The following is a 27,880-nucleotide window of genomic DNA, read 5'->3' as shown; positions in this document are numbered from 1 at the left end:
TGCGTCCAAAATTACCTAGGGTCTCCACTAGCCAGGCCCACAAGACTGTACCCGTTGTATCCCTTTCTCCGCGTGAAACAAGCGGGAGACGATGGCCAGTGAGTGGATGGGGAGGGTACAAGGCGGCGAGGCGAGCGTTTGTTCCTGAAGGGAATTCAGGGATGTGGTTGGTAGCGCCACAACCGATGCCCGGATGTGAGACGGCGCTGAAACGCCAGGCCATCGACAGGCCCTCGCTCGCCCGCCGCGCAGATAAAGCATTTGCCAGCGCGTCAACGCCACGCGCGACTTTCTCTGCAATTCGACGCGACGGCCCGGCAGGAGATCGTGGATACACTGCGATGCGCCGGGCTCCATCCAAGAGGCGCTTGAGAGTCATGCCAAGGTGTGGTGGTCTGCATTGTACTCGACCACGACGTCGCTGTTCGCCTCGGCACGCGCACCTGGGCATCATGGGCATCATGGACATGTTGCCTCCACATGCCGATAACACACAGACATATAGCAGATGGTGTCATTCATGAGCGTTGTGCGCAACATAGCACGAGCCTTGCGGACAAAAAAGCTCGAACCGAACACCACCCCGATCGCTATCCTGGACGTGACGAGTTCCGAAAGTTTCTTTTGCACCAGTGCAAGACATCACATCCACGATATGTTGTGCTCCATCGCCGCCTAAGGATGCATACCCAACGGTCACTGTGTTTCGCGCCGCCACCGGATATATGCTTTTCATTTCCTTCAGGATGTTTTTGTGGAGCCGGGGGACGTTTCGACGAAACCCCATCCGTCCATCTAGAGCAAGCCCGCGGCTGGCCTCGCAGATCCCTCATGCTTAACGCAACCTCTATTACCGGATCTCGACGAATAGCGTTGTGCAAGACCAGAATCACATGACATGGTCCCTACAATCGTGGAAGTTTCTGCGTGATTTCCGTGTGATCTAGATTGTGGCTGATAGGATGCTCTTCACTTCGAGACAGCGATCTTCCATCCCATTCGCCATTCCTTCCCTCCGCTCAATCACCACAGACCCTTCGCGTCTTCTTCTTGAGCAGCCGCCTTCTGAGTTGCCTGTCCTCCATTGGCCTCTTCCTTTAACATGCGGTTAATGACCGTGGCGAGTCTTTCAATACCCTCGGCAAGCATATCTTCTTCTTCCCACTAGCAATGGATTAGTATCGGTTCGGAGACCCAATCGAGGAGTATGTACTGACCGCAAAACAAACCCTGATGTCGTTGCTGAATGACGTGCCTTCATGGCCGGTGTCGCCGGGTACCTGCGTCTGTCAGTTGGGCGTACATGGCTGCGGAGCAGCATACTCACTTCGAACATTTCGCCCTACACAAGCGTCGTGGTTAGCTTTACCCATGATCTGGACAAGGGACGTGGACGTAATCGTGGCTTGTACTCACCTGTGCGACGGCTAGGTTCTCTTCTTCCTTTGCGCGTTGTGCTACCACTGCGCCTTTTAGCGGCGATGGCAACGTCAGCCAGATGAAGTAGCCGCCGACGACCTCGCGATCGGTTTGGGGAATGTCAACGCCCAGTGGAATGAGGTGTTTGTTGATGGCTTCTACCATTCGGCGGTACCGATTGCCGTAGGTGGGCTGGAGTCGGTCGTACACGTAGCGTTGGAGCTCTCCTGTTTCCAGTGTCTCGGCCACAAAGCAGGCTGTCAGCTGGCTGGGTGCTCCGCCCGAACGGCTGGATCCTCTGGAACACGTTAGCTGTCATGCCGGATGGAGCGAGACATCGTTGTGACACCATAACCTCAGATCGATCTGAGCGCGATAGTTTCGATCTCGGGTATCCCAGATGCGGTATGAGTGATAGCGCATGGCGACAGAGACAGATGACGGGATATCCAAAAGATATGCTTACGTTTGCGAAACACCATACGCCATCTTGGGCGTTCCTTCACACCAACCCGTACGCAAGCCAGGGCCGAAGATCTTGGAAAACGATCCATTCGAGACTGCATTGCCGAAGCCATCTGCGCCATGTCTTTCGGCGCCGCCGTCCAGGTATCTGTCGATGTCGACGATCCGGGGCAAACCGGCTTTCTCGATGAACAGCGTACTAGGACTTAGACTTGACGGCCATTGCAGGAAGTCGTATACGTCGTCTGTAATGATAAGGGCATCGTACTCTCGCGCCAAACGTACCAACTCCTCTCTACGCTTTAGACTCATAGTCTTGGAGCTGGGATTGGAGAAGCCTGGAACCGCGTAGATGACATGTTTGTAGATTTTATTTGAAGGCCTTGGAGGTTTGAATTGCTGGCAATGTTAGTAGCCAAACCGCGGTGTATACCCCGACATGCAGTCGCAGTAGATTTCTATGAGACAAGATCATGGTAGACGTAAGAAGGTCTCAGACCGTCCACGTATTGACAGCGACTCACCGGCTCATTATTACTCTCAGATCTCGCCCTCTCCTCACTCAGCTTGATCTGGCTCCTCAGATACGCCATATCAATCCCCTCCTCATCCTCAGGCACGGCCCTCAGCTTTTTGTGGAACCCAGCATCTTCGAATATACGGAAAGCAAGCATATACGCCGGAGCGACGATCCACACATTCCGTGTATACACCGGATCTGTAAAGTCCTGAAGCAGGCAAGCTAGATTCTGCGAAGCCCCACCAGAGATGCATATGCGGTCTTCGGAGACCGGGTCCGCGGGCTTATAGAACGTCGTGAGCCACTGCGCAATATTGTTCTTCAGCCGCGGGTCACCTGAATCGGGTCCATAGCACATGGCTGGGTACGCAATGGGCTTCTTCTGGAGGACATTGTGGGCTGCTTTGTCGAGAAGTTGCGTTGGGAGTAAAGACACGTTTGGCCATCTGGTGCTGTTAGCGATTACTCTATTGGCCGCGTCATGTCCCAAAAGGGCAGCGGGTTTGCATGAAAGGCAGGGGCACGTGCCCTCTCAGCAAATTGATCAGCTTCTTAGAGCTAGTCTTGGAGCCGACGACGTCCGGTAGGGCGAACGTCTTGAGTATCTGGTCCGCGATAGTTTGGCCGCCGCCCATATTGGATTCTGTATTGGATGCTGATGAAGCCGTGGCGGCGTCGGAACACGGCTGCGTACCGAAGTGGCTGGTGCGCAGTTATGGGGCGGAGTGGACTCAGGCCAGCAGTAATAACGTGAGCGTGCCGCGATTATATCAGATGCGAAGTTCGGAGATGGGTCTGTTGGTAGCAATTGAATGAAGCGTGCATGCGTTCTGTCATTGCCATGCTCATACCAACGTAGGGCGCGCCTCCAGCACGTGTGTACGACAGCCATGAGCCTCGGGTGGACGCTATCGATTAGGGATGGTACGTCATCCGCTCGCTAAAGACCTCATCGATGCGGCCGGCGCTGTCAATAGTTCTACCGATGCTGCAAATGGTCACGAAAACACGACATGTCAGCTGCAACTGAATAAATTCACGCGTGGTAGCATCGCACAGTTTTCTTCGACCGTTACACATTTGGAAGCCGGGCAACTCGAAACAGTCGTCTCTGGCACGACACGGCTGCGCATGGGTCCGCTCCCAGCTTCCGTGGATGAGGTGGGCCTTGCCCGCAGCATGCCCGCAGCATGAGGCGCAGGTGCTGCAGGTCACAGCCAGCGCTGGCAAAGGGTCTTTTGGACGTCAAAGCGGCCGCTGAGTGGCCGGCCGGCCATACCAAGGTGTAAATGCACCCCAAGGCTGGAGAGCAAAGCCAATGACAGATGTAGAGAACGACCCACGTTGTGGCCACCCGACCTTTGACGTTACTCGTGCACTAGCATGGTTACGACACTGCGGATCTGCGACAGCTCAAATATAGATCACCTAAACACCTAGTCCCTTCACTAAGCTTTTCAGTCCCTTTCGACATATACTAACTGACCGGTGCCCGGGGCCCTGCATGTGTGGTGCTCGTGTTTGCTGTTGTGTCAAACCCATGTTGCGGCGCGCATAGTATATTTTCCTACGCTTCACGATACCCCAACTCTTGCTCCTCCCGCGCCGCATAGACAACTCCTAGATCGCCTCGCCATGTTGGGAGACAAGAAGAAGTCCGCTCGTCGGCTGTCGAGTTTGTTCGGGTCATCTGGGTCGTCGGAGCCGTCAGGGTCTACGAATAATGCGAAGTTGAGCCCAACCCCTGCGTCATCAGAGTCCAGCAGCCGCTTGACCAAAGTGCGCAACCGCCTCTCTTCAGCGACACACCTCACGCCCGAATATCCTCCACCCGCCGCCCAGTCACCACGCGCGGTGTCTCTCTCCAACCCCACCATCCAGCCGGTCGTGCCTGCCGATCTTGAGCCCCTCGAGCCACCGCCGCCGCTGGAGGTGCCGTCGCGCGCATCGTCACCAGCCAGTAGCCGACCCGGAACGCCGAGCTTAGACCCATCCGAAGGAAAACTGAAGAAGCTGCGCAGGAAGAGCGGTCTGTTTGGCGGCCCACCCGGTGGCATTGAGGGAGTAGACGCTACGTCTGGAGCACCACAGGGCAATGCGAGCCCGCTGGCATGGATCGTCGGACACAAGGGCAAGGTGCCATACAACCTGACGTTCCTGCTGAACGGCGAAAAGGTAGCTTGCGGCTGCTCTCAGAATCTCATACCAACGCTGACAAGATGAAAGGTCCCTGAACTCTGGGACGACGCTGGAGACACGTTTGTCTACCTCTTCCCCCGCACCTCCGACAAGGGCCCTTCCTTCCGCATCGACTCGTCAGTATACGCAGCATCGCACCTGCTCACCCGCCTCGTCCACGGCAGCCTCTACAGCGACGCAAACGTGCCCCCGCTCGACCTGGCCGACCGCACATCGCGACGCGTGTCACGGGAGCCATTTGGCGAACAGTCGCGGACTGCATCGCCCGACCAGAGCCAGATAGGAAGCTCGGATGAATCCATATCCAAGGGATCTAGAGCGCTAAGCGACGCCCTGGAGGACGAGTACACGGAGAAGCATCTGTACATGCCCATCTCCCTGAGCTCAGACTCTGCCATCACCCCTCACGAGCCCCGCCTCGACGCAAACGATACCGACACGTTGGTCACCTACCGCAACTTCTTCGCCTTCCTCATCGGACAGTCGCTGGTCGCTACGGAGCGTCACTCAGACATCTTCGACATCTTCCTGCGGATTGGAGACATACTGTCGCACTATGCCTTCTCCAACGTCGATGGATCCACCTTTGGCGAGGTTGCTGCGTCGAGCTTTGACTGCTACGTTGACGAGTTGACCCTCGCAGACGTCCGCCACAGCCGCGAGAAGACTATAGAAGCCATTGTGCTAGGAGAAAAGTTGCGCTCGATGGCACTATACACCGAGGGTTTCGTCCACGCTGCCGGAAAGTACAACAGCGTCAAAGAACTCGACTCGCCTAAATTTGGCATGATCAGCCCAAAGAGTTCTACGCGACTTGCCCGAGCTGCTATGGATCTGGAAAACCGCGAGCAAACCATCAATCACAAGCTCAAGGACTTTGAGTTTCCGCATATCTTTTCTGGCATTATGAACAGCGCAATGGCAAGCGAGGGCAAGGTCATCAGCTTCAAGAAGTGGAGGGCCGCCTTTATGACTATCAAGTCTTTCGTCATGGACTACTACAGGCACAAGTACGGTTCGTGGCTACCAAAAGCCAAGTCAAAGAAGAACAACTTGACTACAAGTGGTCTTAACCGACTGGTCTTACTAGAGATCTATCGCGACATGGCTAGTCTGTACGATCTCCTCGTGGATAGGAAGAACTTGACAAACCGTACCGCGGACGGCTTTATCGCTGAAGACGAAGGAACAGACATCGAATCCGTTGTCGCGCGTGCGCTGAGGAAGGTTCTGAGCGAATACGACCGCAGCACACCACCAGTCGCGCCCCCAATTCCTTTCGATCTACCGCTCTACCCTATCTCACAGAACGCGAAGACCGGCGACGCGAAGAAAGACGCAAAAGCGCGCGGAAAGAAGCTGCACAAAGACGAAGTCGCCAAGCTACTGAAGCAGTCGCACAACGCCGATGCCGAGCAACAAACACCCTTCCTAGAAGCATTCCGCACATTCGAGTTCAAACAAGCCACCGGCTCCAACATGGATGACATGTGGGACATGCGATCAGGCCAATGGCTCTTCCTATACGCCGTAATCCAGTCCCTACCCATGTTAGTCGTCGACGCACCCGGCGTGCGCTTCACCGAAGGCGTAGAATACTTCCTGTGCGAAGTCCCACGCAGCGGCGTCCCCTGGGCCCGAGAAGACACAACCCGCTCGCGAACCTGGTTCGGAGTCGCAGGCGGCGCGCAAGTCGTGTCCCTACCCACCGACGTAGTCGAGCACGGCGTCGAAGGCACATTCCGCCGCTCGCACTGCTGGAAGAAGGCTCAGCAGTGGGCTGCAGACGATACTTTGCTCAATGCCGCGATGCAGGAACTCAATGCGAATGCGAGCCCGTTACCGCCGCCACCTGGTCTTCTTGATCCTGGTGCGGCTGCTCGTGCGCGGAGTCAGAGCCCGGATCGAAGAAGGGAAAGCGTTATGAATTTGGGGTTGGAGGCGTTGCCGCTGCCGCCTGGTGTTGCGCCGCCGATGCCAATGGGCAGCCCGAGTTTGAGGCCCGCGAGCAATCACGATCCTAACAAGACTTTCGATGATATTCTGGGGACGTCGGCGAGTGATAATGGGAAGAAGAACAAGAAGAAGAAATGAGGTGTCGACAATGAGGGATGGGATATGGGTTGATTGGGGCTGGATTTGATGCATAAAAGCGCGTGTTTTCATAATGTTCACGTTCGGCATATACTGGAGGCAGCATTGGCGGGCTTCTTGTAATGATCTAGAGCGGTATTGTATGCGTGCGCGCAGATGCCATAATACAGAGGCTAGATTTAGAGCCTGATATATAGAAATGGCATATCCATGGATGAAATGTACTTATCGTAGCTATCGCGCTTGTCGCTAGTTCCCGCTTCGCATTATCGCCGATATCGTCGCGCCCTACACATTTACCCACACGAACACTCATCCTCGCAAACCCGCGGGCTGTTGAAGCTTGCCTTGCTTCGATCGCGGTTCCCACTCCCTTACACCCCGTCAAAATGACGTCCTCGCTACCTGGAAACCGCGACCTGCCAGTCTCGCAGTTCAATCTAGGGACGTACTGGGGTCGCGTGCAGCACTCAGCAAACATATCAGATCCGAGGTGAGATACTGCGCGCGTGGGACGATGATGTTTCTTTGGGGATACTGGGTGTGGTGAGTACCACGACCTTGAGCTTTTCCATTGCTTGTTCACATCTCTACATTCGGTATACAGTCATGACTAACAAACACGCAACAGAACCCTCCTCACATCGTCGGCCGGCCTCGAAAATGCGAAGAACCTCGTTACCGCGTACAAGACGGGCAAGATACCAGAGATGACGCCCGAGCTGTGGAATGCGAAGAAGATCATCGACTCGACCATACACCCAGGTACTACAACGACGCGATCGCATACTGAGGGGGGGACGCTGACAGAGTGAAGACACGGGCCAGCCAGTCTTCCTGCCTTTCCGCATGTCGTCTTTTGTCTTGACAAACTTGGTTGTCACCGCTGGTATGCTTACACCGGGTCTTGGGGTATGAGAAGCGTCTACATTGAGATAATGCGACAATACACTAAGGATATACAGACAGCGGGAACACTAGGCTGGCAAGTCACGAACCAGTCGGTCAACGTCGGAATCAACTTCTCCAACGCGAACAAATCGATCCCGCTCTCTACATCCACAATCGTCCAATCCTACCTCCTCGCCGTCAGCGCATCATGCGGTGTCGCACTCGGTCTCAACGCGCTGGTACCCCGCCTCAAGAGCCTGTCGCCCAACGCGAAAGTTATCGCCGGGCGATTGGTACCTTTCGCGGCTGTCGCTACAGCTGGCGCGCTTAATGTGTTCCTCATGCGCGGCGAGGAGATCAGACAAGGCATCGACGTGTATCCTGCGTTATCAGAAGCCGAGCGACGCAGAGTAGACACGGGAGAGATGGAGGTCAAACCACTGGGCAAAAGCAAGAAGGCAGCTACGCTCGCTGTTGGAGAGACGGCGCTGAGTCGCGTGCTCAATGCGACGCCTATCATGGTGCTGCCTCCTCTCCTGCTTGTGAAGCTGCAGAAGACAGAATGGCTCAAGCAGAGGCCCAGGATGGTGACGCCGGTGAATCTGGGTGAGTCAATACGAAAGGTGTCTGTAGGATGATACCTAGGTAGCTAACGCGCAGTCAGGACTCATTTTCACGACATCCATCTTCGCGCTGCCTCTTGCGCTGGCTGCGTTCCCGCAACGCCAGGCTGTCAGTGCGCAGTCGCTCGAACCCGAGTTTCATCAGCGCGGTGGCAAGGATGGCATGGTGGAGTTTAACCGTGGGATATGATGGACCGGTAGTATGGCAAGAGAACACGGTGGCTGTATATCTGAACAGCAGGGACAGAACTATTGTGTGAAATGCTTCAGGCGTGTATGCCATGCTGCAGGCATCAGACGCAGTCGAACATTGCTGCAAGCAGGCGGAGGGCATGGTCGCGCTGCTGCATTGCGGCGAAGACGGTTTTCCTGACGCTGTGATTGGCCAGATTGCTCAAAGGATCTCGAAGGGCATACAGAGGACTCGACACGATTACTAGATAAGACCAAATGTCCTCAATCCAAAAGAAGCAGTAGGCAGCAGTGAATTAAGCTTTTCATCAAACGACCGTCTCTACATGTGACGTTGCGTTGATGCTATAACGTCAAACTGTCCTTTGGAGAAAGACCAGGTGTCAAATAAGTCCGGGACAGGGTAGCTCGATCCAAGTAAATTACTACGAAACCGCCCTCGCATTTCAACACTCAAAGGACCACGGTTTCGACCGACAACCTATTCACCGCTATTTCTCTGGGATAGATTCCCAATCACTCTCTTCTCTTCTATCGAGGTTTTCTATTAGAACACATAACCTCCCACACTTCTTCCCCGCGGCGAAGCACGCACATCCCACCACAACCTCTCCACGCCTGCCGTTAACGACACCTCTCACTTTCCGCACCACACCACACATCATGGCGCCACCCGGACGCCGGAGAGGCAACCTCTCACCGGGAGCCATGCTCCTCGGTCTCTTCTTCCTTTTCTCGACGACCGCCTCCGCCGCCTCAGCCGTCATCGGTGTAGACCTAGGCACCGAATACATCAAAGCCGCGCTCGTAAAGCCCGGTGTTCCCCTCGAAATCGTCCTGACCAAAGACTCGAAACGGAAAGAGACGTCAGCCGTCGCTTTCAAGCCCTCCAAGAGCGGCGCTTTACCTGCGGGCTCCTTCCCCGAGCGCTTCTACGGCGGCGATGCGATTGCGCTCCAGGGACGCTTCCCGGGCGATGTATACCCGAATCTGAAACACCTTCTTGGTGTGTCGAGTGAGAGCGATATTGTAGGCACGTACAAGGAGAGATACCCTGCGTTGGAGGTTGCAGGAACGGACAAGCGCAACACGGTTAGCTTTATGAGCAGCGTCTTCGCTGAGGACAAATCATACACCGTTGAGGAGCTACTGGCTATGGAGTTGAAGAACGTCAGGGAGAACGCAAAGGCGATGGCGGGCAAGGGCTACGATATCCAGGACGTTGTCTTTACGGTTCCGGCATTCTACACGGTAGACGAGAGGCGCGCGCTTGAGGTTGCTGCTCGTCTGGCTGGTCTCAAGGTGCTCAGCGTTGTTTCAGATGGGCTGGCTGTTGGTCTCAACTATGCTACTGGCAGGACTTTCCCCGACGTTACCAAGGATGGTAAGCCGGAGACGAACCTCGTGTTTGACATGGGCGCTGGATCCTTGTCGGCTACTGTTCTCAAGTTCCAGGGCAGGTCTGTCAAGGATGTTGGTAGGCGCAACAAGACTATCCAGGAGGTTCAGGTCATGGGCGCTGGCTGGGATAGGACGCTTGGAGGTGATGCGATGAACTCGCTCATCGTCGACGACATGGTGGCTACCTTTGTTGAGCTTCCAGCTGCCAAGAGCGCTTCTTTCACCGCCGACAAGGTCAAGGGTCATGGACGTACCGCCGCGAAGCTCTTCAAGGAGGCTGAGAGGGTTCGCCAGATGCTCAGCGCTAACAAGGAAACTAACTCTTTCTTCGAGAGCTTCTACGAGGATGTCGACTTCAAGTACAAGCTCTCTCGCACCAAGTTTGAGGAGCTCACTGCCGACTACGCCAAGCGTATCGATGGACCGATCAACCAGGCCCTCGCAGCCGCTGGTCTTACATTCGCTGATATCGACTCTGTCATCGTCCACGGTGGCGCGAGCCGCACACCCTTTGTCCAGGCCCGTCTCGAAGCAGTCGCAGGCAAGAGCAAGATCAGGGCAAACGTCAACGCCGACGAGGCCGCCGTATTTGGCGCTGCATTCAAGGCCGCTGGTCTCAGCCCATCTTTCCGCGTCAAGGAGATCCGCGACTCGGACACCCAGGGCTACAACCACGGCTACCAGTACATGCTCAACCTTAAGGAGCGCGACCAGAAGATCTTCACTCCCAACACCAAGCTTGGAGCGACCAAGGACCTGCCTTTCAACTTCATGGGCGAGTTCGAGTTCACCATGTACCAGGCTGTTCCTGGCGCTAACGGCGAGGTGTCCAAGGAGCCTACTCTTCACTTCCAGAGCGGTAACTTGACTAAGGTTGTTACTCACATGATCAACGAGAACAAGTGCGAGCGCGACAGCTTCAACAACTATGTTCAGGTCAGGCTCAGCCCCGTTACTGGTACTCCTGAGGTCTTGTCTGCGTGGGTTACCTGCGAGACTGAGAGCGAGGATGTCAAGGGCGGCATTGTCGATGGTGTCAAGAATCTGTTTGGTATGGGTGGCAAGAAGGACCAGGAGCCGTTGAAGGAGGGCGAGAGCTCTTCTTCTTCATCTGCCTCGTCCTCCAAGTCCTCCAAGTCTTCGTCCTCTTCGTCTTCCGCAGGTGCTGAGAGCACTGATGCTGCGAAGGCTGGAGAGAAGAAGATCAAGACTGTTAGGTCGGCAATCACATACGACGTTGAGCAACTGGGTTACAAGAAGTTCCCTCGCAAGGAGTTGAAGAGGATGCAGGACAGGTGAGTTTGTGAGTTTTGTTGTATGCTTTCAAAGACTAACGTCGACAGGCTTGCCGCTTTCGATTCATCTGACAAGTCTCGCCGCACCCGCGAAGAGGTCTTGAACTCGCTTGAAGCCTTCACCTACCGCGCCCGCGACTACCTCGAGGACGAATCCTTCATCGGAGCTTCCACCTCTGCCGTCCGCGAAACACTCGAAAAGACACTCAGCGCCGCCTCAGACTGGATGTACTCCGGCGGTGCCGATGCCGACGAGAAGACTCTCAGGAGCAAGCTTAAGGAGCTCGAGAACATTGTCAACCCAGTCATGAAGCGCAAGGACGAAGCCTCCAAGCGCCCCGATGCCATCAAAGAGCTCAAAGACACAATCGCCCACATCAAGGAAGTCGAGCAACTAGTTGACGGCCAGATCAAAACGCAATCCGCCGAGAGCTCCAAGAGCAGCGAAGCCGTCTCCAAGGCCTCCGCTGACGCTTCCGCCTCACCTTCCACCGACCCCATGGACGAGCTTGACGAAGAGGCCGAAGCACCCGCCGCGCCTGAAATCACCGAAGTCCCTACCATCTACACCGAATCCGACCTCAAGACCGTCCAAGAGCACGCACAAAAAGCACAGGTCTGGCTCGACGACAACGAAGCCAAACAAGCTGAACTTGGTCCCACAGATGATCCCGTCTTCACAGTTAAAGACATCCTGGCTGAGAAGAAGAAGCTAGACGACGTCGTCATGGACATGATGATGAAGAAGATGAAGCACTTCAAGCCCCCGAACCAATCCAGTTCCAAGACCAAGACTGCTAAGCCCAAGACGAAGAAGGCGAAGAGGACGAAGACGAAGAAATCTGCCAAGGCTGAGACGAAGGAGACTGAGGCTCCGGCTGCAGATGGTGAGAGCGGGCCTAGTCAAGCGGAGTTGGAGGAGGCGTTGAAGAAGGCGGGGTTCAGTGCTGAGGGTATTAAGCTGAGCAATATGGGGAGTCAGACGGATGGAGAAGGGGAGGGGGATGTAACGGATGAAAAGGGCAGGTTGCTGAAGAAATTGGATATTGGAGAGGGGGCGAGTGAGGAGGATATTAAGGCTGCTATTGATCGGTTGGTGGCGCAGGGGGGGAAGGAGGATGGGAAGGGGAAGAGGGAGGAGGGGAGTGATGAGTTGTAGATGACGTTGGTGGGAGGTGCATGACATGTGCAGGGGAAAGTAGGGAATGCGAGAAGGGGGAATAGATGCATAGATCGATCGATTAAGATGGCAATGTGAGTTTGAATACGAATGTAAATCGTCAAACATGTGTGCTGTTTTTCTACCCCTCCGTCCTGTTCTTCCGTCTTCGTCTTCTGGAAGATACAGCCAAAACCAACCAGGGAGAATCCAATATGGAGCCCCATCCCTTGGACTCACGACATACGTTCCGTCTCTAACAAGTATCAGGTATCCCGGCCTTTGATCATCACTTTTGCTACTCCTTGGTCACTCAGCCTGAGATGTGTATACGAGAAATGAAATTCTGGTCATGTAAGATGAGACGAGCAGTGCTTCCGCGATCGTAGGGGGTGGTACGGAATGGTGCAGAGAGAGGAAGAGAAGTGCTGAGGAACAGATGGTTGTTCAGAGGAATAGGGATATGTATAGTTTTCGCAAGTAATTGTGTTAGGTTAGTGCGCTGCGAGGAGAGTACGTTGTCCTTTTAAACTTCTAGCCGTGGTATGCTTGGTAGGCGAGAAGAATACGTGTATTAGTGTGGGAGAGGCGGGGAGGATAGAAGTGTACCGCGGAGAATCCAAAGTCGTGTATCAAATTGCTACAATATGCTTTTAGCGGGCGAGAAGAGTACACAGATTACACTGTAAATAGATAGCTATATCTCACCTCACCCGGAGGCCTACGTAGATCACTCACCACCGCTAGAGAATCCACATCCTGAACCCAGAAGCCCTCGCTGTTCCACCCCACTCGCTTATACTCACTATATGCAGTGTTTCGGTCTTTCGGAAGGGTGATATCAGTACGAATCATGAGTACTTTAGACACCTGTATGCACGTGGTTGTGATTCGGCGGGGGCCTACTACATACAGAAGCATATGGTCTGCGGGGTAGAGGAGGTTATCGTGCTACATGTTACGGATGTAGTTGTCGTCGCATTAGGAGTTGTGAAGGCGTCAGACGCTGCTCAGATTCGGTGGCTGTAAGATCTTAGTGGGAAGTAGACGTCTATCGCAGTACAGCCAATCGGGTCCTTCATTCTACTAGATAGTAGTAGTATCCGCGCTATTCTTGAGGACATCCTCCTACGCTATCCTGCTCATCGGGCTGGTTCAGGCCCACCTTTACTCACCGACAGGCGCGACTTCCTCCCTACGTCCTTCCTCCTCATCACCATCGCTCTCTCGAGCGCGCTTCCTAGTCCGCATCTTCTGGCTTAGGGCGCCCTGGACCCACAGAATCATGTGGGAACCGGGGGGATTTGCGTGTTCTGGAGGATAGAGGATCGAATCAGCGCGCTTAAACTCTGCATACGCGAGAGCCTTGTTGTCGGGGAAGTCAAGCGAGCTTCGAACGAGAGACTCGGTCGCCGAGCTCTGACACACTGCTGTCGCCTTTGAAGGCGGAAGAATGTACTGGGACAGGAGACCTGCGAGCTAGAGGGGGTTCTTGCGGTACGTGCTACGCAGTAAGGCGGCATCCCACACAAAGGACACGAAAACGTCTTGGTCCCAACTGGCTTCCCAGACAGCACACTTGTCGTTGTTTGCCATTTGTGCGTAGTAGGGTTCAGCTGTGGGCACTTCTGCGAGGTTACGGCATGGGCCGTTGTTGGTTGGAGCCAGACCGCGTTAATACCTATGCTTGGAGGTTCTCGATGCGGTCCCAAATTGCTTGAAGCTCTTTGGGGCTGTCTGTAGTGTCCCCAACTTCCGAGTAGGGCTTGTTCGGCGCCACCGAGCTGCAGTGCCGCTTCTAGGTGGTTATGCCCGTGTGACTTTGGATCGGTTTTCTGTGCGCTCGCCGAAGGGCGCGGCGAGCGCCGGGGGCGCGACTACCTCCCCGTCTGAACCAGATCGAGATGCTGGACAGGTCGTAGGAATGATGCCCTCTCGATGACCGCAGAGGAAGGCGAGCTCGTCCCGAGCGCCCTGGAGTTCAACTTGTGTCACGCCGTCCTTCGCCGACAAGTCTTCCAACGCATCTTCTACAGTCTGGATTTCTGCCTCTACCCCCAGACAGACGTGTTCTTGATGGGCGCGCAGAGCTTTCTTGTTCGCTTCGCGGCGCGTGAGGTGTAATGCGCGATTCTCAGGCGTCTCGCCCTCCGGGATCAGCTTCAAGAGCTTTGACATGCGCTGGAGGTTGTTAATGATAACTTGATAGTCCGACCAGCATGTCTCGCCCTCGACAAAAGCTTGAAGCCACGAGGGAGTTACAATCCAGTTAGAGGTGATGGTATCTACGGACTTTTTGATGACACTCTCGAGTTGTCCGGCATTTGCCTGCGGGCCTCCGAGGATTGTGCTGTAGTGGATTGGAACGACTTGAGACCACCTAGCCATAACAAGCTTCATCATGTTCCGCGGAACCTTGTTGTTGTTGGGCTGATTTCCTGGGAGATTCTGCCACTCGTTGGCTGCTCTCGCAGGGTCTCGCTCGTTCAGGTCTGACATCTTGTGTGTCGGTATAGTATTAACAGTGGCGACAACCTTTTTGATTGTATGCTCGAGCCTTCTGGCATCCGCCTGTTGCGGCAACGTAGGTGGTTTTGTAGTAGCCAGAGCCCACTTTGGGATATCACTCTGTTACTCACCAACCGCATCGTATTCCTCTGGCTCTCCAATGTTATTCAGATAGTCTTCAAACATCCGCTCGTAGGCCTCCGCCTCTCTTGAAATATCTCATTCGCTAAGATCTAACCGTATTGTAGGCACCGCGCTCAGTCATTCCAAGGTCGCACTCATACGACTCAGGTTATTGATGTAGGCTTGGTGGTCACCCGTCTGGGTGTGCTCGATGTGGATCCTGACTGCCTTCTTGTATGCGCGCTGCAGAGCTCGGCGGTCGGTCCTCTGCAAGGGAGTCTCATTTTGCTGTGGTACTTTGAGCAGGAGTCGAAATCGGTTGAGATTGTTGATATGGTCTTGAAGATCGTGCCAACCGGTCTCTCCCTTGATGTAGGCTTGGACCCAAGAGGACTGGCCGATCCAGCTGGTCTGCATGGTGTTTACCATGCTGACTAAAGCCTTCACGTCCTCACTCTTACTGTCGTTTTGGCTCACGCCCAGAATAGTTGGGTAGTGAACTGGGTCTACGGCGGACTATCTCGCCATGATCAACTTGACCGCATTTCTCTGATGGTTCATGGTGTTGACTGTCTGACTGAGCTCTGCTGTGTATAGGTCTCCTGCCCTTGATGGCTCGCGCTCTTTCAGGTCATCCATGCGGTGACTTTGCAGAACGGGGCAATTGACCGGCCCAAGGTAATATGCGGGTGAAGAGGGTATGGTGTTCATGATGGAGATGGTGGTGGTGATGGAGAGATAGATAGGAATAGGATATTACCGAAGAGAATTCGTGGTGCTGTTGGGCTAGTCTTGCCGATGAGAAGTTACCCTGTGGAGACTCTAAAGCGAGATAACGTGCAAGCTGGGCAAGTGTAGGAATGATCTCGAGGCATACGATGCTGGGGAAACGAGGTGAAACACTTAGCAAGGCCAACCCTGGGAGTATCCATAGCACTGCTGTCGTAGAGTTGCATCGAGTACAATATCACGTAGACTTATATCTAACTTGTGCAATACAGAATGCTGGGCTTTAGTATCTTTGTAGGCGTCTGGCTCTGGTGTTGTTCAACGACGATGTTGACACCAACCTCTGTTCTCTTGAGCTCTCAAGACTAGTTCTGAGGCATCACCGCTACACCCTAAGGGCAAGCCAATCCCGTAAAACCACGCTGCTCATAGAAATTCATGTCTACAATCTACCTACCCAGTATGTGTCGGATATAGTGTTCTCAGCCCATTCACCCTCGGAATCCGGACAACCACCGCTGACGCCGAGCTTGTTCTTCAGCCTGTTTCTGGACTTGTTTCTGGGCTTCTTCTTGGGCTTCCCCTATGCGCTGTCTTATTTTCTTTTTTAGGCTCTCATCCCACTGCGCAACCTTTTGTTTCATGTCGGCCGCCCACTCCGCATCTCTTTCTTTCTGCTTCGCATCTACTTCTTGTTGCTCAACCTTATTGTTGTGTAGATATCGGTCTTGAATCTTGCGATAGTCGTGGACGACGAATCTTATTTGTTCGCGAGTCAAGGTAGACCAGAACTATTGAAGGCGTTAGTAGACTGCATTCCTGTGTAGAAAGTACGACTTTAGGAAAAGGCTTACCGGTTCAGTTGACGATGCAGCATCGGTCGATGAGGCGGCTTTGATCGCTGAAGCAGCCTCGATTGTCGGCATGGCGTTGGTTGCTACCGGTAGCGTGACTGTGACTGTAGTAGGCGTGGCTACCGGTAGCGTGACCGTGACCGTAGTAGGCGTGGCCGTCATCTGGACTGCTTTCGCTTCTAGCGCATATGAACAACGTTCGGGCGAAGAAGATCGCTGATAGCCACATATTATGACGGCGGCGAAGAGTAGCACAACGACCACAAACGACCCGTAACACCCGTTCATCTCGCGTTCGTAATCCTTCTTCTGATTCTCATTTTGGTCCTGAAGGCTTTTATTCTGGTCCTGCAGGTTCTTATACTTGTCCTGAAGATTATTCATAGTCTGTCGATGGAGATCTAATCTGGCCTGAACTTCCTGCGCTCGCTTAACGAAGTATGGAGCTGACCATTCCCATGATGTCGTCTGGGTTGCGGATGTGGCTTGAGCCGCGGATATGACCTTTGCGTTTTTGGTCATTGCTGCGTCTGGTGTAGATTTGATTGCTTTGTGTGATAAAGAACACAGAGACAGCCTGTGTAAGAGTTAAGATATTTAGGAGGGAGGAAGAGCGAGATCGCTGTAAATTCAAAAAATCCAGAAGTTCATACTCTGGTTCTATCCACTCCATCCCATGGTACTGTGATGACCTGGAGACAACGAGCCAACCGCACCTTCCAAAATTCACACGATTTATTGCGAATGATGAGTATCGCAACTCCAAAAACCCGCGTTGCTCAACAATCTCTATTGGAGCGGCCTATCTCTTGTCCCACCAAATCTACCCTACTAATCGCTTCGTCATTACAATTCATCCCTCTCGTTACCGTCTTCTCTCGCAATACTCTTCGCCTCAAACTGATCGTCCTCTGGCGCGATTCTTCGTAGTCGGAAGACGCGAGCAGCGTGACTCTTGACGCCTGCCTTGAGCCTACCGCCAGCCTCAACAACGCCAATCTTCTCGCCAAAGAGCCGCGGGTCCTCCTGAACTAGACCCTTGGCGTAAGGGATCTCGGTAGCGTTGTACCAGTTGGCCTTTGACAAGATCGACTCTCTCTCCGTGTGCGAGGCCGCTGCGAGGAGCTCTTCCGCCGTCGATTCCGACATGCGATGGGCCCAAAGGTCGTGGATGGCCCAGTCATATTTGACGTGGGGCGCTGATCCACCGGGTCCGTACGGGATGAAGATCTCGGCGAGGGAGACGCTCATCTCCATGTCTTCGCCACCAGCGTTGAGCAAGATCACGACTTCATCGCCGTTCTGGAGATGGCCTGCCCACACGTGCGTCTCGCCCATGCCCCACTCGTCTTTCGCTACACCTTCCGTATCCCTTCGAACACGCGTTACGCTACGTCCATGGGGATCCTGGCTCAGCGCAATAATGGCTGGATTATTGATGATGGTGAGAGTGGAAGCTGGCATGTTGCGCAGGTCGTTTCCGAGGAATAACGGAGACTTGATGGCGGCCCAGAGAGCGAAATGTGCTTTGTACTCTTCGTCAGTCATACCGCCTTGGCCGACCTCGAGCATGTCCAGATCGCTCCATCCACCAGGAATACTGCGATCGGCAAAGGGCGCGACTTTGTTGAGAATGAAAAGAACGGAGCAATGTGTGCCGGGTGCTACGCAGTTGACGTCGCCCGGTGATACGGTGTTGCATCCGCATAAATCATCAGGACGAGAGAAAGAGTCGTAGATGTCGCCTGTAATGCGCCAGCTGTTGGAGATACTCATACCCCACTGGTGATGGTAAGTCCTTGAACGTCGTAGCGGACAGGTATCTCATGGTGCTTACTGTGTGGACAAGATCCTCTCCCCAGTTGCACAGATTGAGGAGAATGTTCCTTCCTGTTGATTTCAAAGCATCTGACATGACTTTGAAGCGGTTGAATGAGACCGAAGGTGTGCCAACACGACCCATGTGGTAGCAGCTGTCGTACTTCAACATATCGACACCCCAGCTTGCAAAACTTTCTGCATCGTCGACCTCGTGGTCTAGCGAGCCCTCTACTTTGAGTTAGTTTGATGCAAGAGGTATGTTTATTTGATTCATCTTACCAAATCTCGCACATGTCATTTCACCAGCGCTGCTGTACATGCCAAACTTGAAGTCTTGGCTATGGAGATGATCTGAGATAGATTTCAGACCGTTGGGGAACTTGTCGAGCGCCGGTTGAAGCTTTCCCTTCTTGTCTCGACCCTTTGGGTTCTGCCAACAGTCGTCTAGTACGACATAGTTGTAGCCCAAGTCTCGCAAGCCTAAGCTCACGATCTGTGCGGAGGTTGTAAGGAGAAGGTCTTCGGAGACGTCGCATCCAAAAGCGTTCCAATTGTTCTGATCTTGTTAATGATAATTCAGGAGTAGGATACGAATATCTTACCCAGCCCATTGGTGGGGTAGTAGCGAGGCCATTGTTGATCGCTGTCGCGCTGCCCAGCAGCGTCGTGACCACGAGAATGGTGCTGCGTGATAGAGCCATGACTTGAGTGCGAAGTTGATTCTTGCTTCAAGCAAAGAAGCACAATCCAGACTCTTAAACAGCTTTACACGTGTGTACTACTTCGAGTGGACCGCAAACGTGAGTGACGGACCCTGTCGCCAAGCCCTGGCTCTCTTGGGGCTCCACACTCCAGGAAAGCTCGTAAGTTTCGCGACGCTAGTCTCGGCTCCACCATCACGCTTGAGCCGTAATGAACCACTTCGCTGCCGTCCTCGTTTCCAGGTTCCCCAGCATGCTGCTTAGAATCTCAGTCGCGCATGATCACATGGACAGGCCTGAATAGCACGACAATGGGGATTGCCTGCTCAATGCGAGCAACGCTTCGTACTCGGGGTCGTTATCCCTTGGCTCGAGCTCCATGTGAGGGGCAAATTGGACCAGGAAGCGCAGCAGCCACCGATCAAGCACAAAGCTGGTCTCTTTGCTTCGGAGACAGGTCTGGTGGAACGCCCGAAGACGACTCATTGCACCGTCGACACTCGGCCAATAGGTCTTCAGCCGCAGGAGTATCTCGAAGTTGCGTTCCAATCTGGTCTTTGAGATGCGTATCTGGCTTTCGTCACCGGAAAAGAGTAAGGTGTGGATTTGAACGGTGGAAGCAACGACAAGGATATGCGAAACTGCCGGATACAAGACTTCGCTCCCAGGCGTGGACTGTGAGCGGTAGACGAGGGCGCAAAGTCGGGCGGCATGTTGCTTGCAGGCATCAGCATATCGTCCGGAGTCGGGTGACGCTTCGATTGAAGATGACAAGAATTGATAGTTCAGGAGTAGTCCGTAGTGGTAGTAGCCGAGATACACAGCTACAAACATACGCCCAAGGCCACGCGATGCGAAGGCTGTCAGGTTTGCTGGCGTGTCACGCATATGGTGCGGGATTTCCTCCAACCAGATATCGAGATCGCGGGATAGTTCGCGTATCCCTTTCTCAAGCGGTAGGCCTTCAAGGTGTTCTGACACGCACAGTCGATTGAAGTCGATGATCCTCGCTAGAATCCGATTGAGCTTGATCATCTCCGCGAGAAGAGGTGAGGTGATGCCATGCGTTTGGTCGCTGATAGCCCCGTCGTTCATCATAGAGAACGGTATCTCATCAATTGGAAGAGGCACAGCAGTGTCAAACGGCATAATTCGCGGTAGTCTCACCGCAGTAGACGACCAAACATCTACCATGCACAGTGTCCACCAAGTTCTGATGTTGACTTCGCGCTCTACCAGACTTGTGACGGGTCGATTTGGTAGATCGAGGGCCAGACAAAGTCGTCCACCTATGCTGTAGTACATGTTTTCGACATCCGTCTCACCACCCGCAGCAGCGTATGCGCCCAGTAAAACGCATGCTTGAATTGTGGTAGGCGTGAGGTCGCGCATATTGAACAATCTTTCGCTTGCCTTGCGGTAGACCTCGCCTCTTTCTCTCGGATCAGTTCCGTCGAAGAAGCTGTCGGTAGAGAACCTGGCAGCCAGCGCACATATCGCGAAAAGCACGATAGACTGTACTCGGTCGTTCACGACATCGTCCATGAACGAGACCTTGTGGTACATGGAGTGGAACTGGTCATGGATGTAGTCGAAGTATAGCTCCACCAGCGCTCGTCTCAAGGCAGTCGGAGGCAGGTCGCCATGACCTTGATTTGGCAGTGCTTTCGCTTGTTCTAAGGACGCTCGATGTACCTGACTCAATTCTTGAAGTCTAGCCCGGCGTTTGGCATAGTAACCTCCCTCTGGTGGGCCTTGGAGACACTGCAGACCATGTGACAAGCAATACTCGCATGCCGTTGCGAGCCCGCCTGTTGGGTAGATGCATTTTCGGCGTCGGGTACTTCCAACCGAATTAGCGGGCGCTCGCCTCCACTGGAGATGCTTACCGGCACGCTTGACAGGCGGATGGTTTGCGCATGGCTTCCAAGGTTGTCGCGCACGTGTCTGAGAGGAAAAGTCTTGTGGAATACTCAGAGAACAGAGGAGAAGAGCGTTCAAAAGCGGGTCAACTTGGCTCGTGCAGGTGCTGACCTCGGCTCTAGCGTTGCATCGGAAGTTGAAACCACGCTCGGGCTAACAACGGACAGTTCTCACCAAACAACAACAACACTGCGAGAGACCAATTCAACCAGTCAGTCTTATTCAGAGCACTTCCTTACTTCTGTCGTCTTCTGGGTACTTCTCTGTAATTTTATAGCGCGTAATGGGAAGAAGATGAAGCATTGCCGCGAGTCCTACTTCTGCGCCCTGGCTTCCAAGGTTTCTTTGCAACACTAGAGTCGGGACGGGTCCGCCAAGTGAGCGCGATGTTAGCGCGTGCGGGAAAGTCCAGGAAAACTTTCTTGAAATCCTCTCGCGATTTGGTGTCCGGGCAAACCTTGTCGGCGTTCTGATTGGCTTCATTTGCGCACTTGACGCCTCGTCTCCCCATGGGCACTCTTGTTACGAGTCTCCTTCCCCGCAAGTCACCGTGGTCTTACCCATTTTGGTCATTACCGGGGCTTAGCCTCCCAAGCTCTCGGGCTAGTCTTTTGGCTCCTGTTAATGGGTTCACCTGTCAGGCATGCATACCACAGCGCTGGGGACTATATAGACCGCAGATCCGTACTTGTGGTTAATCTGCATCTTCTCAGCCCATCAACACCGAAGAGCCATCTCTGATACAGGGCATTCTCTGGACTTGATTCATTATGGCTTCAGTAGAGAAGACTACTGGCCATGTGGCCGCCGAAAGGGTCACCTCGACACAAGGACACAACACCGGAGACGACACCAACGCGGCTATCAACAATGAGCACAACATGTCCGTCCGACAGTCCTTGAGGTTCTGGTGGAAGGCCATCGTCTTTTCTTTCGTCATTTCGCTCTGCGTTGTGATGGAGGGATACGATACCAGTCTTATGAACAAATTCTTCGCCTTCCAGCCCTTCCGTAACAGGTTCGGCGATGAAGTCGATGCGGATGGCAACAAGCTTGTGTCTGCGAGGTGGCAGACCATCATCCTCAATGGAACACAGGTACGCAGATTTTCGATGAGCATGCCCAGGTGTCGACTGAAAGAGCTCTACTGACACAGGCATAGGTCGGATGCATTCTCGGTCTCATCATCAACGGCTACATCACTGAATGGATTGGATACAAGAAGACCATGATTGCCAGCATGCTGTTCATGACCGCTGCCATCTTCATCCCGTTCTTCTCTACAGGACTGGAGATGTTCCTCGTCGGAGGTATCATCCAGGGTCTTCCATGGGGTGTCTTTCAGACACTTGCGATCTCGTATGCTGCGGATCTCTGCCCTATGCACCTCAGAGGATACATGACCTCGTGGATCAACATGTGCTGGGTTATCGGCGGTCTTCTGTCCACCGGTATTCTCACTGGTCTGATGCAGAACACCACTCAATGGGGCTACCGCGTTCCTTTCGCTCTCCAGTGGATCTGGCCCATTCCCATCATCGCGGCTACCTTCCTTGCACCAGAATCGCCATGGTGGTTGGTCCGACAAGGTCGCATCGATGAGGCCAAACAAGCTATTCGCGCAATCACGACACCCACAGAAGGCATCGAGTTCGACCTTGACGCGCACGTGGAGATGATGGTTGTTACCGATCAGTACGAGAAGCAAGTCGGCTCTGGAACCAACTACTGGCATTTGTTCCAAGGAAGCGATCTACACCGTACCGAGGTCTCTGCCATGGCTTTCATCACTCAAGCTCTTTGCGGTGTTCCCTTCATGGGCTTCGGGTAAGTCTCTGCACAACTGGCTGACGTGGCAATCATACTGACTTTGCCAGAACACAATTCATGCAAGGAGTTGGACTTAGCCAAGACGACTCTTTCCATCTTACCATTGGTCAAGACTGCTTGGGACTCGTTGGATGCTTCATCGCCTGGTGGATCATGACACGCTTTGGTCGACGACCTATCTACCTCGTTGGATTGACTGCCATCTTCATCATTCTTATGATCGTCGGTTTCATCGGCCTTGCACCACCGACCAACAAAAGCGCCAGTCTTGCTGGAGGTGTTTTGATCATTCTGATGATCTTCTGCTTCCAGGTAAGTCTTTGCATTCCTCAAGCCACCAGACCAAAGCTAACTTAATCAGCTCTCTCTTGGGCCAATCTGCTACTCCCTCGCTGCCGAAATCCCCTCATCGCGTCTCCGTGTTAAGACTGTTGCCCTCTCTCGTGCTTCCTACAACTCCATCGTATTCGTTACAAACACAATCATGCCGAAGATGGTCGGCAAGAACGACTGGAACTGGGGCGCCAAGGGTGGCTTCTTCTGGGCTGGCATTGCGCTACTGTTCATCCTTTGGGGATACTTCCGTCTTCCCGAGGCGAAGGGCTTCACCTACTCTGAGCTCGATCTCATGTTTGAGCACAAGGTTTCTGCACGCAAGTTCACGCGCGAAGCAGCGGATTCACTGAAGCCTACTTTGACGGAGACTGCGATGCAGTATGAGAAGCAGAATGGTGTTGAGCGCGTTGAGTCCCATGCATAGATATTAGTCAAGTTGGTTGTCAGACATCTTGGTCAATTATGCCGCGACTGAGTAGGCTTTCATGCTCTACCGAATAATATACTATCTTCAATAACTGAACTCTCTGTCCATTCCCGTCGCACCCGGCCCCAAGCGTTGCAATCTCTTGTTTCGCCACTGGTAGTAAAATCTCAACCCAACACAGCCGACAGCAACCATGACCAACATTCCAAAGTTCGTCCAATGGCCAGTAGGATATCCTCGCTCTTTCTCGTTCGCCTTGTAGATCCATACGCCAACAATTTGACCTGGAGCTCCCCAAGAGACATTCAATGCAATGGCCAACCCTGCAGCGGCGGTGCTGTGCATGTTGTTGCTCAACCAGCCAAGCAGCGGGGGAATACAAGAGAAAGCTCCACTGGCCGCAACGATCAAACATCCATAGCGCGCATGGAAAGACTCAGCCGGAAGAAGGGCCGATGCCAGAAAGCCGATTGCGCCAATAGTCGCCAGGACAGCTGAGTGCAACGCGCGGGCGTTGAAGTAGTCCGATGACCAAGCTGTGACTATCGAAACAACGTATGCCACGGCGTAAGGTGGTACTGTCATTAGCTGCGCCTGAAGGTTCTCGTAGCCCAACCCTGCAGTAATTGTCGGAGTGAAGAGCGAAAGCGAGCTGAACGGCGCTGAGATACCGAAGTAGATGATGTAGTGCACCCAAAGTCGGCCGTCAAGTAGGGTTGCCTTTGCGGTTTCCCAGTTCAACGACGGCGCATCACCTTTTGATCCTTCTTTCTCGAGCCGTGCGACTGCTAGTGCGCGATCGGATGTCGATAACCAAGAAGCCTCCTCGGGATAATCGGGTAGGAAGAGCCACACGGCTACTGATGAGACGCAGGAAGGGATGCCTTCGAGGATGAATAGCCACCTTGTAAGATGTCAGTATATGTGCCACATGCGTGATATACAGCGCGACTCACCTCCATGCAGAAAGACCCTGGACCTGCTTCATGTGTCCAACGCCATACGCAATCGCACCACCAAACGCACCGGCGAGCGTCGCGCTCGCCAGGATGATAGCAACACGCATACTCCTCTCTTGCGCACGATACCAAAACGTCAAATAGTACACCAACCCCGGAAACAATCCCGCTTCAAACATACCCAACAAGAACCGCACAGCGGTAACAGTCGCATAGTTGTTCGCGCCACCCAGCCCAATCGTGCACGCGCCCCAGCCAAACATGAGAAAAGCAATCCAGCGACTGGGTTTCAATTTCTTCAAGAAGTAGTTGCTGGGTACTTCGAACACGGCGTACGCGACAAGGAAGACCATGAGCGCAATGGTGTATTGGTAGTTTGTCATGTTGGCTTCTTGCAGGAGGGATTCTCCGGCGTTGGCATTGAGAGTTTTGGCATTGCCGATGTTGGATCTGTCGAGGAAGCAGAGGAGGTAGATTCCTGCTGTGAGGGGGATGATGCGAAGATCTTGTTTCCAAACTAGGGCGCGAACTGCTGCGGTGTCGTAATTCTCTGGTGCATCGCTGTGTTGGGAGTCCTGAGAGTTTTTGGAGTCCTGTTGACAGTATTAGAAAGCAAATCATGAACATCGCCGAATGAATTCATACCGAAACTCTCTGCAAGTCTTTCTCGCACGCGTCGACATCGTTCGGAAGCGCCATCTTGCCGTCCGCCTGCCCGTTTTCTCAGAAAAGACAATGTCGCAACGCAAACAGAGAAGCAGCAAGCAAGGCTGCAGACGAAGCAATATGCAAAGACATTGGCACCATCTTAAGCGCCACCAAGCAAATGCTTAAATCGCTTACCGCCCTTCCGCTTACCATCTGTTGACCCTTTGGATTAACGGAAGAAGGAAGGGATGAGCGGGCTAATGCGGTTTCGTCAGTAAGCCCCGCGCTGGAGAGAAGTTATGACTAGCCGAATGGCCCGAATCCCCAACGATGTCCCTGACAGCGCGTTATCTCAACAAACTTTTAACGAAGTAGAGCTCGGGAGATGCGCACTCATGCCAGAATACAATGTGGTCTTGTTTCGCGCTAGGTATTAGAGTTGTACATTGATGTACGAAATACGAGGTGTTTCGCGACAGAGTCGAACGCGTCATCGCGGTACCGTGGTGCTGGCTCTCTATTACGATACCTCTTATATGCGACTTTACGGACCGCTCGGCCTCCGAAGTCGAAAGATAACGCGTCGCATAGTCCAGTTTCGTCTCTTTCACAATTATTATCACATGGAAACGGGTTCGCTAGACCGAGGCTCTCTTTCAACAAGCTAGATTCGATCGAGGTACATCTCAGGGTAAGCTTGCTGCAAAGAACGAGTGGAAGAGCTGGAGTCATCTGAACATCTATGGGTGAGTCCTCTTATTGCTACGATGCTACTCTATCTATTACAGGCCCTTCGGATATTATCATAAGCTGCTTTGTCCACGCACCGAAGAGCTTCTCTCGAATCTACTCGCCCAGGTTCTGCTGGAAGAACGCGGTGAGCCTGTTGAACGGGATCAAGTCGACGCGATCGTACAGGTCCACATGCCCGGCGCCCGGAATCCAGATCAACTCCTTCGGCTCTGCAGCAGCGTCGTATGCGTCCTGACTGAACTCGCGAGAGTGTGCAATGTCGCCGGAGATGAACATCACTGGACGGGGAGAGATGGTATCGAGGTCGCTGAAAGGGTAGAAGTTCATGAACTTGGTCTGGCTGGAAAGCGTCGGGTACGTGGTGAGGTTTGGCGCTGATCCTGCAGGTGTGAACTCTCCGCGAGACGTGCGATAGAAGTCGTAGAATTCGCGTCCCACTGGATCGGTCTCGTTGGTGACTGCCTGAGGAGTTCCGCCGGTGTACTCCGACTCTCCACCACTGGCTTCAACCCAGCGCTGCGCCGCCGCGGTCGCGATGACCTGCTTACGTTGTTCGAGGCTCTGAGCTCGCTGTAGACCGTTGCGGGTTACTGCACCCATATCGTACATGCTTGCTGTTGCGATAGCCTTTATACGCGGGTCGATTTTTGCTGCACTCAAAACGAATGAGCCGCTGCCGCAGATGCCAATGGCACCAATTCGCTCGCGGTCGATGTAGTCCTGGAGGCCTAGGTAATCAACTGCAGCGCTGAAGGTCTCGGCGTAGACGTCAGGATGGACGACATTGCGCGGCTCGCCGTCACTGCCGCCCCAATACGAAACGTCGACTGAGATAGTGACGAAACCCTGCTCAGCCATCTTCGTAGCGTACAGGTTGGCGGACTGTTCCTTCACAGCCCCCATTGGGTGGCCAACAACGATGGCAGAAGCATTGATGGTGCGATCGAGGTTGTCGGGTAGAAAGAGGTTGCCAGCGACAGTCATCTGGTAGAGACTGGGGAAGGTGATCGGCCACATTGTGACGTTGTCGCTGCGGTAGAAGTTGTTGGCTCCATATGACATATTTTGTGCCGTAGCAGGAAGCATCTGAAGAAGGGCCACGAAGGCTACAGATGTGACGGCGGACAGCGGCATCTTCTGAACGTTGAGATGGTAGAATGTATGCTGAGTCGATTGGCGTGGATGCGAAAGCTATGTGTGATGCTCTTCACAGTCGCAACACACCGTTCTTATATCTCATCAACATGAGCTCCAGTAATCTGCACTGCCATGTCTTGCGTCACCCTATCTCATGGATATTGTGTTGAGACCAGGGCGTAGTGGGCGTTTTCCTCCGCCCTTCTCTCGCCGCTGAGCTTGGCATGCAAAGAGCTGACATGACGATGGCCGAGATATGGCGGGCAGCACGTCCGCGCACCAAGGTTGATAATGAGAAAGGACTCAGGACTCCTATACTAGTGTCGTTAATTCCTTGGTTGTCGCCAGGTCGACGGCAAGCAGAGATAGTAATCAAGGTGACTAGTACACCAGTAGAGGCAGGAAGCACAAGATGACAAGACCGATGCAATTACCGTACGATGCTCAGCCACGATAGAAGACGGTGCTTGCTGTTGCGCGTTCGATATTGTTTCTGTGAAAGTGACGTCTTGGCTCACTGCAGCCAGCTGACAGCCTTAAGTCCATCCGCCACTAAGTCGAAATAGGCTTAGTATGTGCAGGCCGCACGTGCATCACAGTGGCAGTCGTCTACCAAGATTCTGTGCACGACCATCATCATCCTTTGATTTCATCATCGCAAGTCGAGGGACCGCCAATATCCATCACAGATCATGCGCTGCTATTTGATGCGTACAAAGAAGCGCGATCTCCAAGGCTCTCATTTCCCGAAGAACTTTCCCGTCGCGTCCATTCAGCGGCCACTTCATCACGCTCGAATCGCGTCGTCCTTCGCTATTTGACAAGCTCCAACGATGATGCTCTATAGTCATACAGATTACGATACGGCACCAG

The 27,880-nt window shown here is 53.5% G+C and overlaps 11 protein-coding genes across 11 annotated transcripts; 4 read left to right on the top strand and 7 right to left on the bottom strand.

Annotated features, from left to right (window-relative positions):
• Nucleotides 1–1,023: 1,023 nt before the first annotated feature.
• J4E84_007240 (uncharacterized protein) lies at nucleotides 1,024–3,039 on the bottom strand (the record flags this gene model as incomplete). The annotated part of the gene is made up of 7 exons (XM_049389825.1): nucleotides 1,024–1,164; nucleotides 1,218–1,280; nucleotides 1,328–1,342; nucleotides 1,417–1,717; nucleotides 1,886–2,283; nucleotides 2,409–2,850; nucleotides 2,999–3,039. 7 exons carry the CDS (start codon nucleotides 3,037–3,039, stop codon nucleotides 1,024–1,026), a joined length of 1,401 nt encoding a protein of 466 aa, XP_049242569.1.
• Nucleotides 3,040–4,039: 1,000 nt separating this feature from the next.
• Nucleotides 4,040–6,697, top strand: J4E84_007239 (uncharacterized protein; the record flags this gene model as incomplete). Its single annotated transcript, XM_049389824.1, has 2 exons — nucleotides 4,040–4,579; nucleotides 4,631–6,697. The coding sequence occupies 2 exons, from the start codon at nucleotides 4,040–4,042 to the stop codon at nucleotides 6,695–6,697; spliced, it is 2,607 nt and encodes an 868-aa protein (XP_049242568.1).
• A 389-nt stretch (nucleotides 6,698–7,086) lies between these two features.
• On the top strand, nucleotides 7,087–8,401 carry J4E84_007238 (uncharacterized protein; the record flags this gene model as incomplete). Its single annotated transcript, XM_049389823.1, has 5 exons — nucleotides 7,087–7,190; nucleotides 7,329–7,462; nucleotides 7,515–7,609; nucleotides 7,663–8,194; nucleotides 8,253–8,401. The coding sequence occupies 5 exons, from the start codon at nucleotides 7,087–7,089 to the stop codon at nucleotides 8,399–8,401; spliced, it is 1,014 nt and encodes a 337-aa protein (XP_049242567.1).
• A 665-nt stretch (nucleotides 8,402–9,066) lies between these two features.
• Nucleotides 9,067–12,258, top strand: J4E84_007237 (uncharacterized protein; the record flags this gene model as incomplete). The annotated part of the gene is made up of 2 exons (XM_049389822.1): nucleotides 9,067–11,099; nucleotides 11,148–12,258. 2 exons carry the CDS (start codon nucleotides 9,067–9,069, stop codon nucleotides 12,256–12,258), a joined length of 3,144 nt encoding a protein of 1,047 aa, XP_049242566.1.
• Nucleotides 12,259–14,064: 1,806 nt separating this feature from the next.
• Nucleotides 14,065–14,757, bottom strand: J4E84_007236 (uncharacterized protein; the record flags this gene model as incomplete). Its single annotated transcript, XM_049389821.1, has 1 exon — nucleotides 14,065–14,757. The coding sequence occupies one exon, from the start codon at nucleotides 14,755–14,757 to the stop codon at nucleotides 14,065–14,067; it is 693 nt and encodes a 230-aa protein (XP_049242565.1).
• Nucleotides 14,758–16,421: 1,664 nt separating this feature from the next.
• On the bottom strand, nucleotides 16,422–16,932 carry J4E84_007235 (uncharacterized protein; the record flags this gene model as incomplete). The annotated part of the gene is made up of 2 exons (XM_049389820.1): nucleotides 16,422–16,859; nucleotides 16,924–16,932. The coding sequence occupies 2 exons, from the start codon at nucleotides 16,930–16,932 to the stop codon at nucleotides 16,422–16,424; spliced, it is 447 nt and encodes a 148-aa protein (XP_049242564.1).
• A 386-nt stretch (nucleotides 16,933–17,318) lies between these two features.
• Nucleotides 17,319–18,904, bottom strand: J4E84_007234 (uncharacterized protein; the record flags this gene model as incomplete). Its single annotated transcript, XM_049389819.1, has 4 exons — nucleotides 17,319–18,254; nucleotides 18,310–18,521; nucleotides 18,573–18,849; nucleotides 18,896–18,904. The coding sequence occupies 4 exons, from the start codon at nucleotides 18,902–18,904 to the stop codon at nucleotides 17,319–17,321; spliced, it is 1,434 nt and encodes a 477-aa protein (XP_049242563.1).
• A 372-nt stretch (nucleotides 18,905–19,276) lies between these two features.
• On the bottom strand, nucleotides 19,277–20,560 carry J4E84_007233 (uncharacterized protein; the record flags this gene model as incomplete). The annotated part of the gene is made up of 1 exon (XM_049389818.1): nucleotides 19,277–20,560. One exon carries the CDS (start codon nucleotides 20,558–20,560, stop codon nucleotides 19,277–19,279), a length of 1,284 nt encoding a protein of 427 aa, XP_049242562.1.
• A 1,127-nt stretch (nucleotides 20,561–21,687) lies between these two features.
• On the top strand, nucleotides 21,688–23,507 carry J4E84_007232 (uncharacterized protein; the record flags this gene model as incomplete). The annotated part of the gene is made up of 4 exons (XM_049389817.1): nucleotides 21,688–22,014; nucleotides 22,080–22,744; nucleotides 22,795–23,059; nucleotides 23,109–23,507. The coding sequence occupies 4 exons, from the start codon at nucleotides 21,688–21,690 to the stop codon at nucleotides 23,505–23,507; spliced, it is 1,656 nt and encodes a 551-aa protein (XP_049242561.1).
• Nucleotides 23,508–23,594: 87 nt separating this feature from the next.
• On the bottom strand, nucleotides 23,595–25,168 carry J4E84_007231 (uncharacterized protein; the record flags this gene model as incomplete). Its single annotated transcript, XM_049389816.1, has 3 exons — nucleotides 23,595–24,414; nucleotides 24,467–25,062; nucleotides 25,115–25,168. 3 exons carry the CDS (start codon nucleotides 25,166–25,168, stop codon nucleotides 23,595–23,597), a joined length of 1,470 nt encoding a protein of 489 aa, XP_049242560.1.
• Nucleotides 25,169–25,963: 795 nt separating this feature from the next.
• On the bottom strand, nucleotides 25,964–27,004 carry J4E84_007230 (uncharacterized protein; the record flags this gene model as incomplete). Its single annotated transcript, XM_049389815.1, has 1 exon — nucleotides 25,964–27,004. The coding sequence occupies one exon, from the start codon at nucleotides 27,002–27,004 to the stop codon at nucleotides 25,964–25,966; it is 1,041 nt and encodes a 346-aa protein (XP_049242559.1).
• Nucleotides 27,005–27,880: the final 876 nt, after the last annotated feature.

Source organism: Alternaria hordeiaustralica, assembly GCF_023758085.1.
Source record: "Alternaria hordeiaustralica strain BMP 2776 chromosome Unknown scaffold_15, whole genome shotgun sequence".
Taxonomy (NCBI): Eukaryota; Fungi; Ascomycota; class Dothideomycetes; order Pleosporales; family Pleosporaceae; genus Alternaria; species Alternaria hordeiaustralica.
This window is presented reverse-complemented; position numbering and strand designations above follow the sequence as displayed.